Source organism: Ursus maritimus, unplaced genomic scaffold, assembly GCF_017311325.1.
Source record: "Ursus maritimus isolate PB19 unplaced genomic scaffold, ASM1731132v1 scaffold_4, whole genome shotgun sequence".
NCBI classification, from domain to species: Eukaryota; Metazoa; Chordata; class Mammalia; order Carnivora; family Ursidae; genus Ursus; species Ursus maritimus.
In genome coordinates this window covers 69167555-69183762 of record NW_024426552.1, presented here as the reverse complement: position 1 = coordinate 69183762, position 16208 = coordinate 69167555, and the positions used below count along the sequence as shown (strand labels likewise).

At 45.0% G+C, this 16208-nt stretch overlaps 3 protein-coding genes and 1 non-coding gene across 13 annotated transcripts in view; 2 read left to right on the top strand and 2 right to left on the bottom strand.

Annotated features, from left to right (window-relative positions):
• Nucleotides 1-2683: 2683 nt before the first annotated feature.
• On the bottom strand, nt 2684-3462 carry NCBP2AS2 (NCBP2 antisense 2 (head to head)). The gene has a single exon (XM_040621399.1). It carries the CDS (start codon nt 3392-3394, stop codon nt 3095-3097), a length of 300 nt encoding a protein of 99 aa, XP_040477333.1. The 5' UTR covers nt 3395-3462; the 3' UTR covers nt 2684-3094.
• Nucleotides 3463-3545: 83 nt separating this feature from the next.
• The window catches only part of NCBP2 (nuclear cap binding protein subunit 2), a 33689-nt gene continuing 21026 nt past the window's right edge, over nt 3546-16208 (top strand). For 2 of the 5 annotated variants that reach the window (XM_040621398.1, XM_008708363.2), the window contains exons 1-4: nt 3546-3701; nt 6937-7118; nt 9371-9509; nt 10183-10250. In XM_040621398.1, coding sequence (XP_040477332.1) covers nt 3624-3701; nt 6937-7118; nt 9371-9509; nt 10183-10250 — 467 coding nt within the window. In that variant the 5' untranslated portion in view covers nt 3546-3623. Of the gene's footprint in view, nt 3702-6936; nt 7119-9370; nt 9510-10182; nt 10674-16208 lie in introns of those variants that run through there. The other 3 variants (XR_572774.2, XM_008708364.2, XM_008708362.2) reach the window with 3 other exon arrangements.
• On the top strand, nt 9886-9958 carry TRNAK-CUU. The gene has a single exon. It is a non-coding gene; the product is annotated as a tRNA-Lys (tRNA).
• The window catches only part of SENP5 (SUMO specific peptidase 5), a 56923-nt gene continuing 52557 nt past the window's right edge, over nt 11843-16208 (bottom strand). For 3 of the 6 annotated variants that reach the window (XM_008708355.2, XM_040621395.1, XM_040621397.1), the window contains 2 exons: nt 15984-16034; nt 11843-15111 (listed from right to left, as the gene is read on the bottom strand). In XM_008708355.2, the coding sequence (XP_008706577.1) occupies nt 15001-15111; nt 15984-16034 (162 nt within the window). In that variant the 3' untranslated portion in view covers nt 11843-15000. Of the gene's footprint in view, nt 15112-15983; nt 16035-16208 lie in introns of those variants that run through there. The other 3 variants (XM_008708357.2, XR_005832200.1, XR_005832201.1) reach the window with 3 other exon arrangements.

Here is a 16208-nt window from a genome sequence, read left to right as displayed (position 1 = left end):
CAAGACAGGGAGTTCTGGAACTTTTCTCCCCACTCTCTTCTACGCCTGTCCCTGAGAGAGGGGGTGGGACCCTTCTGCGTCTCACCCTTTAAGAATCATTCTCCCGGATCGGGGAGCCCGGGTGTTCTCCCTCCTCAGCCTGCCCGAGTGGGAATGGACAGCACATAATGCTGTTAGGAGCGGGCTACTTCTTAAATGCGGTCTGGTCACGCTCTAAGCTCAGAGCCCCTGTCAGAAACCTCTTCACAGGATGGAGAGCAAACCCCATGCCAAACCAGCACCTGCCGCTCTGGTGAAAGCCATCACAGCCCCAGGCGGGGTGCTCCCCACATCTAAGGGTGCCCCTACCAATCCACTGGGAGCGTGGGGAGCTGCAGCACTCAGCCTGTCTGCGTTCTCCTTCCTCAAATGCCTACCCCCTCCTGAGAATAACAGGCACCCAGGCCACAGAAATCAGTGAGCTGGAAATCGGTAGAGCGCCGGAGACCAAACCAACGCTAATGACCAAGCCTGAGCACTCTTCTAGTCCTGCCTTCTGCGGGCTAAGGTTTGGGTCCACTCGGAGCAATGGCCCTCCCAGTCGTGCTGCTCTGTGGCTGCTGCTGATCTCGGTGCCACGGCCTCCTCATGACTCCAACCCCAAGGAAGACGAGGGTCAGTGATATGCTGGTAAATGATTAGCAACCCATTCTCTGTGGGCAGAAAAGCCCCCATTTGTAGCACTGGCTGATTTCCGTGGCATAAATACTCCCACCTTGCTGATTGCAAACTACCGAAATGCTGCTACTGAACTCCAAGTTGGGAGGAGATGCCAATGATCTGCTCTCAGGAGCCGATAGAAGTTGGCTCCAGCAAACTACTGGACATTTCCCTCTTTTACATTCTGTAGAACCCATTCATGTCAATGCATTGCTCTTGTAGTTTATGTTTCTATGAACCTCTGATTTGTCTTCCTATCCCTAGTGCTTAGCATCATCTCTGGCACACAGTAAGCACTTACTGTTTACTCTGCAGCCAAAGATGGCTTTTCTGCCCAAGTGCCATCTTGGAGACACCCGACTCTAGGGTCCCAAACTTGTTTGGGTCTCTTGGGACTTTTGCCTCTCCCCTCCCCCAGTTGGACCCACAATCTCAGAATTCCCTGGAGGATTTCCAGGGACTTGGTTGTAGCAGTCCATGTAGATTGCTGACGGTCTGACCTCTAATAAATTTGCCCATAAAGCGTTGGTATCTAGGTCTGTGTAGCGTCGAGGGGTGAATCTGAATTGTCCTGCAAGATAGCAGGATGAGTTGCTTCCCTGCTTCACTTTCTGGCAGAACTTAGAAAAACTTGAAAAGCATGCTGGGAGATTGCCACTGGGGGTGGTGGAAAGAATTTGATGTTTCTTTAGTAATAGGGTAACTGGTGGGATGGCAAGCCAGTGTCTACAGTCACTGGAGGCTTCTCCAGTAAAGCAGGAGCACCCAAGCCACCTGGAGCTGGAGCAGAAAGGACCCAGTTTTCCCTCTCTGCTCCGACTCCCTCTACAAAAATGGAGGGAGCTTAGTTCTTACCCACTTCTTCTGTGAGAAACAACTGCCCCCTTTTCTTGCTTTCTCTAGCAGTTGATGACCAGTTTGTCCAGTAGCTTCATTGCTTCCTGCACCGCTTCCCTTTTTGTCCCTGCCAGTCTGGAAAAAGACCTACCATCGAGTGTGCTTACCTATGTTGAGGGTAGGGAGTTGGGCTGGGGACTGCTAATATTCTGCCACTGAGGTCCAGAGACCAAGGAGTGGGATTGAGGCCACTGTGGCAGAAAGGCCATAGAAGGAAGCAGCTCCTCAGACTCCTCACTGCCAGCCTCAAGGGAGAATCCAGAGTGGCCTCTGGTCTGGGAGGAGTATTTGTCCTTTGATAGGACGCAAGGGTCAGATGCCAAATCAGGACTGTGGTCACTAGGAGAGTGGGACTTTGGGCCTGAGAGGATTAAACAGCAGCACCTCTGATGGGATGACTGGGATGGGATAGCAAATTATAAGTATGAACATTAGGAATGTTACTTTAGCTTCTCCACCCCCACTGGTCGTCCCCCCGGCCCTATCTAGCTCCCTCTCTGTAACTATCAGAAAGGCCAGGATATAAATTCTGGTTGGTCACCAGCCTGAAAGCAGCTCCTGTGGCTTTAAGCTTTCTAGATTGCACAATGAACTGTGGAGCCTAATTAGAGGCGATCTGAAATTCAGTCAGAAGCCTCAAAATGACAAGGCATTTCTGTATACCACGGATTTCCTACTCATGAGTCCATCGGCTGTCTTGATTGTAATCCAGACCCTCTAAAACTGGTAATAGGAATCCAGGTAGCTTGTTCCGTACTAGACAGTTCTAACGCCCAATGGTGATAACGGGGTCGGGGAGGTGGAGGCAGGCATTGAAGGTCAGGGCAAATGCTGCAGAGACTTGTGGTTAAGGACTAGGCCCTGGAGTCAAACTCATGTATTCACATCCCGACTCTGTAAGGATGCAGCCTACACTTCCTCATATCAAAGTGACTGTAAGGAGTGCGAGAGCCCACACGGAGTGCAATTAGCAAGTGCCAGCACAGAGTACGCACTCCAAATGCGTTAACTAGTATTACCACGGGCCTGGAGCCCCCAGGAACCCTAACCCATCTCGCTGGAGAAGCACCACACTCACACCCATTACTCGGCTCACACATTTAATCAGAGGATTTGGCAGCTGTGTTTTTCCATCCATGCTGTCCCCTGGAAGAAGCGCGCTGCTCTCTCAGTGCAGAGGCAGCATCACTGAACACGAGCTTTAGTCCCATTCGCAGAGGGCAGACTCCTTTGGGCTGTGGTTCGGGTCATGGCTCTCTGTACGCGGTGTGTCGGGGCCGGGACTTGGGGGCTTTCTTCGCACCGTGCCCAGTCCGATCACACGGCTTCACCGGGGATGTCGGTTAGGCCTGGGATCCCTGATGAATGAGACTCTAAGGCCGACAGTCTGACTCAGGATTCAAAGCCGTGCACAGTGCCCAGGATGATCGCTTAGCGCCGAGGCCCGTGCCGAGTCCAGAAGGGAAAACCGGCGACCCTGGCCCGGCCCAGCCTGGGTTTAGGGGTTAGCGCCCGGGCCCCTCTGGCTACCTGGCGGTGACCCCGGGCGTTCTCGGAGGCCGCGGCGCAGCTCCTGAGTGAAGGTGTCTCTGAAGCGGGCAGCGCGGCGACCTAGCGAGCCCGCGGGCCCAGCCGCGAGGGCTCGAAGACGCCGGGCTGCGTCCTGGCCGCGCAGCTGGGCCTGCATCAGCGCGAAGGCCGTGAGCTGCGCCGCACGCCGGATGGGCTTGGACTCGGACAGACGCTCCACCAGCTGCGGACTGTGCAGCAGGGCGGCCAAGAGCCGCTGAAGTACCATCCTCGGAGCGACCCGGAACCCGGAGCACGCCGCTCTCGCTTCCGACGGGTGACGAATAAAGACGGACCACGTCTGCGCCCGCGCCGACCGGTGACGACACTGCTGCGCTTGGATTGGTTCACAGGATGCCCACCTTCTGCAGCCGCTTCCGCGCATTTCCGCTTCCGCCACCGCCGCGGCAGCCTCGTTGTTCCTGGAGTGGCGGCGTCTTCGTGCACTGCTCTGCACTATGTCCGGCGGCCTTCTGAAGGCGCTGCGCAGCGACTCCTACGTGGAGCTGAGCCAATACCGGGACCAGCACTTCCGGGTGAGGGAGGCCGGGCCGCGAGAAGGGAAGGCCCGGGGCCAGAACGCTGAGAATCGGCTTGCTCTTGTCTCATTGTGTCGTTTGCCGTTCTTTGGTTTCCCGACGCGAAGTGAGGCCCCGGTGCCTGCTGGGGAACGGAGCTGAAAGGGCGTTTGGATACCACTGAATCCCCTTATCTCGTAGAGAATTTGAGCCTCGCTTTCCCATTCCCTTGCATCTGCTCCCTTTCCCAGGCCAGTGCAGAGGGGTTGCAGTGGCGGTAGTAGTGGTGGCTTGGCATTTGCACAGGCTGTACCTCGGGAAGGTGACTTTGTGATATGAGGGGCAGGGGTGTCCTTTTGACATCTGAAGTATGGGGAAAGGGGGCGTCTTCCTGAACCAGATACTTTTTATTACTTTTTAATTTTAAATTAGATCAGCCCTGTGGCGCGTGGAGCCCTTTCCTTCCTTGGTCTAGTAGAACGGTCCTACAAAGTTCTACGCGGTGGCTGGGAGACACAAAGTTGAGCCTTGACTCCAACGTAGGGAGTCCTTGGAGTGGGCAGGTGGACTGTCCAAGCTAGGCACTTTAAGAGTCTAGGTGTCAAGTTCAGAGAACTGCTGGGTTTCAGAAGAGGGAGGTTTTAGTTTGGCCCATGTCATTGTAGATTATGTGGAAAAAGGGAAGGCAGCAAATATTCGAGGTCGGTTGTCCAGTATCAGCAAAAGCGGGGACGAGGTGGAGCGACACTCGTCATCCAGTGATTATTAGGTAACTTTTATTGAGTGCTGTTGCTTAAAACTGCTAAGTCCTAGAGGGAGAGGGAAGACAGTTTTCGCACCCTAAGAGTTTATAATTTTCCAGTAGGGATTGTAAATGGCGGCAAGTAATCGTAATCTAGGGCAGAAATGGTGACGGGAAAGGGAATCCTGTGAGGATTCAGAAAAGGGAGACGGCTTGTGACGGGAAAGGAAAGGAGAGGCGCGGGTACAAGAGGGTGGGCGTGGAGAGCGCGCACAACGTGTTAGCGGGTTAGGGAAAAGGAAATTTTGTTTAAGGCCAAATGAGGAAGACCTGAAATTCATTCACTAAGGCAGTAAATGCTTACTGTATGCCAAGCAAGGTTTATCACTTCTATCACTTTTACAGTTCTCATTACTTTAGAAAGTTCCACATCATTACCATCTTGAAATGCAGTCTGAGGCCTGTGGCTTTATTTAGATAGTAGTAAGAGGCTGTCATGAGGAACTCCTGGTGTCCCTGAATGGAACCTTCAGTAAGGACTTACACCACAGTTGGCTTCAGCTTTGGCTGTTTGTTTGGATTACTTACACGTGTGAGAAAAGTGGGACAAAAGAAAAGGCCACCACCTGGTAATTTTAATAAATCATTAACAGCAGTGATGCAAATAAGGTGGATCTACTTTATGTAATGTCTCATTCCAAAGTTCTGAAAACTTGTTTTTAATGTAGAAAGACTGCTGCCCTGTGGACTTTTTAAGGAAGTATGGGATTGGGCATAAGACTGGTTTTGGGGGTTGTGGGGAGAGACTAGGTTTGGATTCCAGCTGCTACTACTGAGTAGCTATATGACCTCGAACAAGTTACTTAACTGTCTTCTCAGGTGTAAAGTAAGGTTACTTTACTTTATGAAGGTCTGCCCCTTCGTTCACTTCTGAGAGTTAAATGCAATTTCATACATGGAAGCCTCTGACCTGCAATCCCTTGATTCTCCCTAAAGGAACATGTACCTATTTCTTGTGTATGAGACCTTTTATATTCATACTTTAAAAAAATATGTATCTATTTAGGAGCATATCCTTCACGTTCTGTACCTTTTTTCCCTATGGTCATTACCGTCTCAGGTGTTCTGTATAACTGCATGTGCATGTACATTTTTCTTGGGGCTGCATAGTTTTATATTTATTGATGTACCGTAATTTATTTCATCATTTCCCTTTTGATGCGATTTCCTTTAGATGGTTTCTCTATCCCTCCGTTCTGGCACTGAATGTGATCACATGAGACCTGTTAGTCTGAGCTCTGTGGTCCAAAGCTTTCAGAGACAACGCAAAGCCTTGGTCTCAGAGTGAAGGAGACTGGATCAGCATTATATATGGAGTAGTAAGTGAAGAAGGGAGAACTCTTGGGAAAGTGCTCTGGGGGCCTGAGTGTAGGTCTATTCAGCTACTTTCCAAACTGGAATACCACTGTATGGTTGCTGAGAGCCTTAACCTGAGAGCCTGAGAGCAGGTCAGGAGGTAGGCCTTCTATTTAGTTAGCATTTGTCCTCCCCAATGTGGAGGTCGGAAGAGAAGGTCTGAGGACGACCACCTGGTTTCTGTGCAGGCATGTAAAATACCATATCTAGCCCATGATGAGCCCCAGGGATTGTCAGGTGGGTTGGCTGAAGCCCAGTTATATTCCTGTCTCTGGCTTCGTCCTATCTTCGAAATTAGGAAGCCTGTCAAGAACCTAAGTTCTCGGGGCACCTGGGTGGCTCAGGCAGTGAAGCGTCTGCCTTCAGCTCAGGTCATGATCCCAGGGTCCTGGGATTGAGTTCTGCATCAGGCTCCCTGCTCAGCGGGGGTCTGCTTCTCCCTCTGCCCCTTCCCCTGCTCGTGTGCATGTGAGCCCTCACTTGCTCTCTCACCCTCTCTCTTGCTCTCAAAAAAATTAGTAAATTAAAAAAAAAAAAAAGTAAGGGAACCTTTTTATTTAAAAAAAAAATGTAAGCTCTCGTTTTTAGTGATTACTGTATTTTCTCCTAAACTCAGAAAATATATGCGCATGTAATCCATCTAGACAGTTGTTTTGAACATTCTCTGTGGCAATATTATGAGGGATACCCTATCTCTGAAAATCCATTTATTTTTCACTACAAAAAAGTCCATTTTAGTATATGGGTTCAAGGTCTGGAAGTTAAGCTCTGGCAACGGGAGAAGGTTCCGGTGCTGAGGCTATGGAGTAGGCAGAGAAGAGGCATGCGGTTTGCATGGCGGTACCGCGCAGGAGGGCTACATGCAACGTGACTCTTAAACTGAAAGCAGTCGGGACCTGCAGAAGTGTGTCCAAGAGTGTGAACACCCCTCTCTCTCTATCTCTTTGGCAAGGGATTTGTGGTAGACTGGGATGATGAGAGAAGCTGGCTCCCAGATTAGAATTAATGACAGTTTTTGCCATACTTGGGAATACTATTTAAGCAGGACTCTTCTTAGATTGTGTTGCTTAACTTTGTCTTTATTTGCTATTCTAGGGTGACAATGAAGAACAGGAAAAATTACTGAAGAAGAGCTGTACGTTGTATGTTGGAAATCTTTCCTTTTACACAACCGAAGAACAAATCTATGAACTCTTCAGCAAAAGTGGCGACATAAAGAAAATCATTATGGGCCTGGATAAGATGAAGAAAACAGCATGTGGGTTCTGCTTTGTGGAGTATCCTTCCTGTGTGTCTGGCGTAGCTGTTGGGTGAGGGGGGGGCGAAGAGTGGTTACTTTAAAAAAATGAGGGAGGCCGTCCACTAATTAATATCCCTATCCTTCTACCTCTCCTCCTTTCATCTACTTCTTACCTTCTGCCCAATGTGTCTACACTCCCGTGTTGCGAAAGCTGTTAACATTTACATTCTGTTCTGAAATCCATGGTTTATAATAGATTCTTTAAGAAATAATCTTTTGAAAATACAAGCTTATGGTGTTTACAGGAGTACAAAGGGTACAGTGAAAATCTCTGTACCGTTCTAAATCCAGACGGTTACCAGTCTCGGTGTCTTTCCAGCAGCGATCCTGTGGATGCGTGGTGCATACCGCATGCACTGTTTTTTTCCTCCACCTTAGAGATTGTTTTATGTTAGCACACATAGGTCTACCTCTTTTTCAAATGGCTATATAGTATTTCGTTATGTAGATGTATATAGCTTGATTTTATGTGAGGTCAAAACCAAACTGTTGTCTTCCTGGAAATTCTGTAAATATTGGACCTGCTGGATTTTTTGCTTGGGGTTTTTTTTCTCCTGACGTTTTCTTTTTTGGTCCTTTTGTTTTATATTCTAAGAAATTTCCCAGACCTCATGTAACATGTTTAAAAAATTTTTGTTTGTGCCCCAAATTACCTGGGTATTTTTTTTCTTTTTGGAGGGTTGTATTTATGCTGTAAATTTTCCTTAAATGTCTGGTGATCCCTGGGTTCCCAGTCATAATTAGGAAAAAGAAGGCTAACTTTGTGGACCCAGGCAGATCTGTCTTAAGTTGCTGCTTTGCTTTTGGTATATGTGGGCTTCCCAGATGCCAGAATGAAAAGGGATTTATGTTGCCTTACTACTGTCAAAGACACTGCCCTATAGGGTTTCTCCAGTTTGTTCAGAACTCTGTCGTTCTATTTTTATTTGCCTGGGTTTAAATGCCTTCCTGCTAGCAGGTCATCTTCCTACATACAGACTTTTAATTAAACCCTGTTTGCTGTCTCCTTCTCTAACCTCCTTCAAGAATATTTCAAACTGTGACTTTGTTTCATCCGTTAGCACTCTTCCTTCACCTTTCTTGAACCTCTGGTTTGTTGATGGCCTCTTCTAGTCTTTGGGTGTATGTATCTTTTCTGTCATTCTAATGGGGTCTTGAAAAGGAAATGAGAAATGTGCTCACTCTGTCGGCTTGAACTAGAAGCCCTACTTTCAAACCTGTTCCAAACTTTTGATTTTTGGGTCTGATTTCTGGGCTCTGCAAGCTTTTTCCGTTCTCCCTTCAAACACGAGGGACAAGAATGCCCCGATTTTACATTCGCCTCAGGTGACAGCAGCATCAAAGTTGACAGGATATGAGGCGAACAGTGAGAACAGACAAAGCAAATCCACCTTGTAGGTAATACTCAGGCTCTGAGAACTGAGATGCTTTTGCATTTGTTTTTTGTGTCACAGATCCACAGTCATAACAACAGATGATTGCCAAGAGAGGCTGCCATTGCCAGTGTTTTTTCTCACTTTGCCCTTTTATCATGTCATTTATCCAGCAAAAAAATTACTGAATGCCCATTATGTGCTAGGCATCGTGCAGGTGTTGGACACTGGAATTTCAGCAAGTGCTTCCCTACCTGTGTAGTTGAAGACGTAGGGAAAAAGTAGGGATCGGCATTTCCCTGAACCCAGCTAATGATCATAATTGCTTAGATTTTTATCGTCACCGCAAAGATACATTGAGTGGATCTGATTAAATAGGTTTGGAAACAACTAACCTGAGTGATAGGATATGGAGTCTTTCCTTCTAATGAAGTGCAGTGGCAGTTCCGTATGCACTGTAACCTTCTCTTTTTATTAAGGTTGTTGAATATACAGTTCCAGATTTGGATGCTTTTGTTTCCTTGGATAGGAAGTGTGCAGTTTGTGCTCCAAACCCGCACTGTGAACGTATTTATACTTTACAAACCAAAATATGCAGACAGTGGGACCAAATAATTATCAACAGGATTATCCAGGAAATCACCACCAGTAGCCTTGGATAAATCAGTTGACTCTCTAACTGCTTCTGGACTAACCTCAAACAGGCTTGTGCAAACCGAGTTACTGTCTCTGAAATCCATCTGGTTGGATTCATTTTTGTACTCTTAACAACTCTGCTTCATTTAGGTGTTGCCTCCTGTATTCCCAAAAATGTTGGAGAAATGCTATATAGTGTTCCTTAATACTTACCCTTAAGATACTATTCAAGAGCAGATGCAGAAAATGCCATGAGGTACATAAATGGAACTCGTCTGGATGACCGGATCATTCGCACGGACTGGGACGCAGGCTTTAAGGAGGGCAGGCAGTATGGCCGTGGGAGATCTGGGGGCCAGGTATGCAGGAAGGTTCTCTTGGCTCAGTCTTTCCCTGGTTATTTCAGTCCTAGTGACAAGGGCTTTGTCAGGTTGTGTTTGCTGTGCCTGTAATTCTGTGCCTGTAATCTTAGCTTGAAGTGAATCTGAAAACTATCCATTAGGATTGGTAAATTATAGATTCTATACATTTTGACAAGCAATCATTATTGGACTTCTGCTAGGGGCTATTTTGTACCTGTAAGTGTCTAGAACAAAAGGATAATGCACTGAAATAAGTTTTAAGTTTTTAATTTGAAAATAGCCTAATTTAAGTACTTACTCTTTGGAATGTGCTACTTTTGAATGCTGGTGAGTTATGAGCATGATGTTATATAATAAATAACTTTTAGGTGGCACCTGGCTGGCTCAGTTGGTAGAGCATGTGACTCTTGATCTCGGGGTCATGAGTTCAAGCCTCATGTTGGGCATAGAGTTTTATTTATTATTAAGTAAGCAAACAAAACCCTTAGGTAATCTTAATTTTGTAAGGCAGTTGAGCTTTATATCGTTGCTCAAAAAATTATTTCCTGCTTGAATGTTCACATTATGACACCTGAAAAGGCTAAACAGTTGACCTGCTGGTATGTTTGCGGGAGGCATATTCGTTACACCAGTCGTCTCTATAATGTAACTTATGTTCTTTTCAATTAAGGTACGAGATGAGTATCGGCAGGACTATGACGCTGGCAGAGGCGGCTATGGAAAACTGGCCCAAAACCAGTGAGTGGTGAGAGCCCCATCATGAAAACTCACTCCTTTGGCCTGTTGAATTTGCTGTGCATTACCCAAGGTCTGCAAACCTGCCCACTTTTACCATGCTTTGATCAAGGTGTCTACTGAGCTGGAAGCCTTTTCATGGTTTTCCTTTGAAAACTATTAAAGGACAGAATCCAAAAGAATGCCTTTATTCTGTAGTCGTAGAATCTAGGCCCTTAGGTTGCCAGAATGATTTTATGTCACCAGGTCAGAATTTGCGTTCGTGGCAACAATTCTGATATATCAGCCCAAGACACCAGACTTCTTCTAGGAAGGTGGAAAATTTTAAAAATTGATAAAGGTTCATGGTCTTCATTGGGGCCTTAAAATTTTTTAAGTTTGCGAGAAATAAAAATGTAATAAATAGGGTTTTGCTATATTGTATAACTTTGCTCTGAATTAATTAGTAAGATGTTTGACAACTGAGTTTTATTTTCCGTGTTGAGTTCTAATCTCTAAAGGCAAACTTAGAGGAGTCAAGGGAACTTCCTAAATTGTTGATGCGGAAGTAAGCCTTAGACTGTCCTAAGAGATACCACCAGCTTATGTGCTGTATGTACTAAGACTAGTATTTACTGTACGCATTTTTCAAAAGATGTGTTCAAGATTCATTTTCAGAGTGATCTCAGGAATGGACTAGGTTTAAAAAAGAGCTTGAAAATCAAGAGAACGCTTACCAAGAACAATCAGAATTACTTCCCACAGGAAGTGTGTTTCAGCCAGTTTTCATTTGAAAGTCTGTCTTGTTTTTCCCTAGTTGTGCTTACCGAGTTTCAGAGCCTGCATAGTGAGCGGATAGTCTCTGCAGTGAAGGGGGTCTGCAAAATTTATTTTGCATTTGTAAGGCACAAGGTGATTTCTCTAATATATATGAACTATTGCTCATTAAACTGTTGGTCTAGTATAATTTTCCCTTATATAAGTGAAATTTTTTTCATCTAGCAACAGTATCTCCTAACTTCCACTAGTTTCTGAAAGTTGGGGCTGAAGTATCTCAGTGTGAACATCTTTCACATTACAGTAAGTACAGGTTCTCTGCGTTCAAGCTGATTATTTGGGTTATTATTAAAAGCTAAGTGCTTAGGAAAGAACCATTTGCAGATGTTTAATGAGGATATCATTTTGAAAATTTCTTTTGCACTGTAGTTTGAATTAATATTTTATAATTTTGTAGTAAAATGTAACTCAGATTTCTACAGGCCTTAAAAACATAGTGGTTCTTGTTTGAATTGTCAGACCAAGTCGTCATTGTCTCTGCCCACTACCTCACCTATAAAGAGTGACACTGGAACTCTTACTCTGGAATACTTATGAGTAAGGTGAATCTGCATGTTCGTTTTGATTTGACAGTTACCTAATATGGTAGCCACTAGCAATGCTCAGAGAACACTGCCATCACTGCAGAAAATTCTGTTGGGCAGTGTTATTTAAGGGTAGGCTGCTTAGAGCCTACACTGGTCACTGTTCATAAATGAGCCTTGCCATGACAGGAGCATCCCTTTGAGAAACTACTCACCAAACAGTACATGTTATTCAAGAGAACACACATTTATAAAGGCATTTAGTTTATTTTTCAAAAAAATATTTTTGCTAGAAGGTTTGAGTAATTTTACATGATCACAATCTTTAAATAAATTCTTTTTCTGACCAAAAGGTACCATTTAAGTGAACAGCTTATCTAGGCCTGTTTTTGTAACACCCAAATACAATTATTAGCACTTCTCTGATGGTATATTCCCTAGGTCTTAATTATCTATAGGCCAGGAGGCAGAGCCTTACACAAAAAAGCAGGTGCTTTACAACTGCTGATTAGTTCGGTTTCTTAACATAATTAAGCAGAGCAGGTAGTCAGTATATTCAGTTCACACTATTAACACGCCTGAAGGGCCTGATTCACCCAGAGCTCTCCCAGTCAGCACTTTTGACCCAGGGAAGCAGTGAACCAAAACTGCAGAGAAAAAGGGCAGCTTTAGACTAGTGCTGGCTGTGTCCCAGGCAGGGCTGTTGTTCTGTCCCAGCTACGGATCTAGCATGACCGGTGGCACTCATGCTCAGTGATAAGTAGAAAATACAACCAAAACGAAAAAGTGATTTGGGCAGCACCTGCTGCTTTTTCCCTTCCTTAAGAGAACTCAACTAAAAGTTGAACTAAATCTACATTCATTGCTATAGATTTAACATAAGGACAATCACTGGAAAGAAAGACCTACAGACTAGTAAGTTTATCGATGGACAGGACTGGGCACGGCTTGAAGGCACGTTGTAAGCAGCTTTTAGTTTGTACAAGGCCTGCACTCAACCCCAAAAGCATAAGGGCTGCCCACCTTGTGGGCACCCAAACAATTCCATCCCAAGCTAGTGACAATAAAACAATGCCTGCCTCTTCCACCAGCAGCCCAGACTACACTTCAAAAATGTCTTTGTTGCAAGGAAGAAATTATCGCAAACATCAGGACAAAGGCCCTTCTGATGTAGGGCTTGGGCTAAATAGAGGTTCACACCTAATCACGAGCATAGGGAGAAAAGCGACTATGTGCTAAAATCCAAGTTTCATGAACAGAGAAACATTCTGAACCAGATTCTTAAAATACTTGACATTTAGGCAAAAGCATGCTGGACAGTGCACCTCAAGCTGCCTTATTAAACTGTAAGTGAAAGGGAAGCTGGCCTTGGACAGTTCACTTTAGTTACCTATGCGCGCCCCTGCTTGCCTCAGTACCCAGAGGGTGACCATTTCTCAGACTAGAGGAAACAGCAACTCAGGTTTTGGGCATGAAGATTCAGAACACAGTTCTGTGTGTCCTTTCTACGTGCCTGGTTCTGTCAGTGAGGAGGTGAGCTGGAGCTCCAAGGGTTAAGATACTGTGAATCCACAGCCTAGCTATACTGGCTACTTTGTATAACTACCTCCCTCCCCCCAACAGTTTGGCAAATGTCTTAGGTGCAGATCTGGAAAAAATCTCACATTTGCATAATTAGTCAGAAAACCTCAAGACGATATCCTCCCCACTTAAACTGTCATCTTTGCTAATGCTGACATAATCCTAACTGTAGCAGCATAAAGTGCCTCTGATCTCAGTAAGAAATACTGACCTGGTTTTACATTAAGTCCAGAGGGCTCTGGAGAGCGCTGGGGCTCTTTACAGTGTAAACACTGGTGTTGGTGCTTGGAATGTCTGGGGTGGGAACTGCGTGTAAACGTGTTCGGACTATACCCTCAACTGCTGGCAGCCTCACCTTCGGGCCAAGTTAAACTGCATGTTTTAGCTTTTTATTTTCAATACCCCACACCTAACCAGGCATAATGCCACGTATCTTCTGTCATTTACTTGGTATTCTCTGTAAGCTTCTGAGATTCTTACATACACCTTTGTGTTTTTCCTGCCCCAGTTCAGAAAAGATAATTGGGTAATTTAACATGCATCTTTCCGGATTCCCTTTCCTTTCAAATATCATAAAAGGCTAGAATAAAGATGCAAGATCCATTACTTTAATCCTACTGCAGCTAAGCATAAGGACAGGGTCACTTCTGCTCTCCTCCGGAAGATGAGGTTGACAGAAGTGAAAAAAAGGACTCCAGCGCTGGAGTCTCAGGGCTGGTCAAGAGAGGCCAAATGAGGAGCCCGCACGCTGCTCAGATCACTAGAGGTAAGAGCAAAACAAACATCAACTTCTGCTGTGCTCCCGTGCGGTCAAATCTTGTTACCCTTCCCTTCTCTCCTCCCCACCCATCTACAGAAGACCTGGTCAGTCTTCTGTTCTGAAAATTTATATTTTAAACACCCTTGGAAAAAAAAGGTGTTTGGCGAATCTTAATTTCTTCCATACGGGAGACCACACAAGGATAATGACAACTTGTAAAGTACTTAGGCTGAATTCTCACGTGTTTGACCACTAGAGTTTAATGGATATTAACATTTTTAATGGGCCAAAACCAAAAATCCAGAGAATTCAGTGTTCCAGCAAAAGCCTTTATAAGATTTAGGCATTTGTTATAATTCTTCTTAAAGCCAAGATAGAAATTTTTCATGTGTTAATATAACTGGATCCCCAAAGTTGTCTTTTTCTCACACCTTAACCCCTCCCAGAGTAGGCACTGGGCTTCTTAAGTGCGCCTCTGTAACAGAGCACACCAATCAGGTTTCGGCCACTTTCTTCTCACCCTTCAAAAGGAATGCGACTCACTTGGAAAGAAAAGTCAGTGGAAGGTGCAGCAGGTAAAACAGGACTGGCTTTGTCAAAACCACCACTCCTAGCTACCCTTTACGCCCCAGGGAACACCTATCATTCTCAGAGTTATGTTGTATTGAAAACATCCTGCACTTTTAGGTTCTGGGATTAAATTTGAAACCTGTATTCAGTTCACGTCTAACTAAGTTTCAAAAGCCGCACCAAATCTACTAGGCTTTTTTTTTTTTTTTTAATACTCTGCACTGCATGCTCTGTCTATATGCATGCGTTTGGATAATAAATATTAAATATGGGGGGAAACACACGGAATCCATAAAATTAAAAATGAAACCAAACTGAACATTAAAAAATAGTACACGGCAGCTAGAGAAATGAATAGGGCAAAAAACAAATTTGAGGTAACAATAGTGGCCCAACACCACTGATCTGAAATATCTGTAAAAATTCAAATAAGTGTTTGGAGATTCAAGTAACAAACCATCTGCTTCAACTTGGTCAGACCTCCCAGAGTCCCTGCTGAGTTTCAGTCCATGAGCCGGCACTCACACAGCTCCTTGTAAATCCTCTTCCGCACTCGGGGCATGTCCTCTTGGGAAAACTGGAAAGGCTGCTCTAAGGCGAGGCACTTGCAGTACTGCAAAGGTCCCAGAAACACTTAAGTGGCGTGTGGAGCTAGGGAGCAGCCCAGTGTATTTTCCCAGATGCAGACCTAATGGAATAGGGTCTAAGGCAGCATTTTAAAGTTTGGTTGTAAAACACATCACTTTTAAGACATTTACCTCCAAATTATAGTCACCTTTCCCGGTAAGTTTATGGCTTGGGGTCTCCCCTCTTTCCCCACACAAGACTGTGAGGAGCAGAAACTGAGGAAGAGGCTCCAGCTCTCCTAAAGGTGTAGTGTGCGGAGACGGCAGCTAGGCCAAACGTGGTCTTTAAGTGAGAACCTCAGTTTGTTTATAAACCCCAGACATTCATGAGCCAGAGGAATGAGCCCATCTTTCATGATCTTTGCGAATCTCTAAGCTCATGAATTATATACAATTTCCTTTATAAATATAATGTCTAACAATTTTCAGTAGCCCTTTAAGACCACTAACGGAACACACAGCAGGAGAATGCAGTTTTTGAATGTGGCCCTTATTTAAAATCTAATTAGTTTTTACTCTGTGGTTAAAGACCACTTGCCAGTGGTTTAAAAAATGTAGTTCTGCAAATGCCAATACAGATTACAATACAGATTCAGGTCAGTCTCTAGTGTGCCTTATGAATAACCTCTGATAAGAGGTGGATACCAGTTGTTCATTCTTGGCTTGAGAAGGTGCTGCTTCTAATGGTAACATCTGAAAGTGCAGAAACTACATACTCCCAGCAACAAAGGAAGGGAAGGAAGGAGGAAATACCGTTACCTGTTCCTAGTGCCCGGTACATACCACAGGGGCTCCCATCTGTCTAAGCCCAACAGATTAATTCACACATCCTAAATTCTGGAAAAACATATTTCTTTACCTGGAGCACAAAGACTCCACAGTCACTGTCATTTTTCTGTTGTGGAATACACTAAAGAGAAAGACAAAACGATCATTAAAATAAAACCCAAGTACTTGTCTTCAGATAATTTGTTTTTATGGAAAAATGAGCAAGAAACAAATCTGTCTCTGTCCAAGACAGCTGGTGGACTGGTATATACCTTCGTATTTAAAGTAAGGGATTTTATGGAGGCATCTAGCTGGC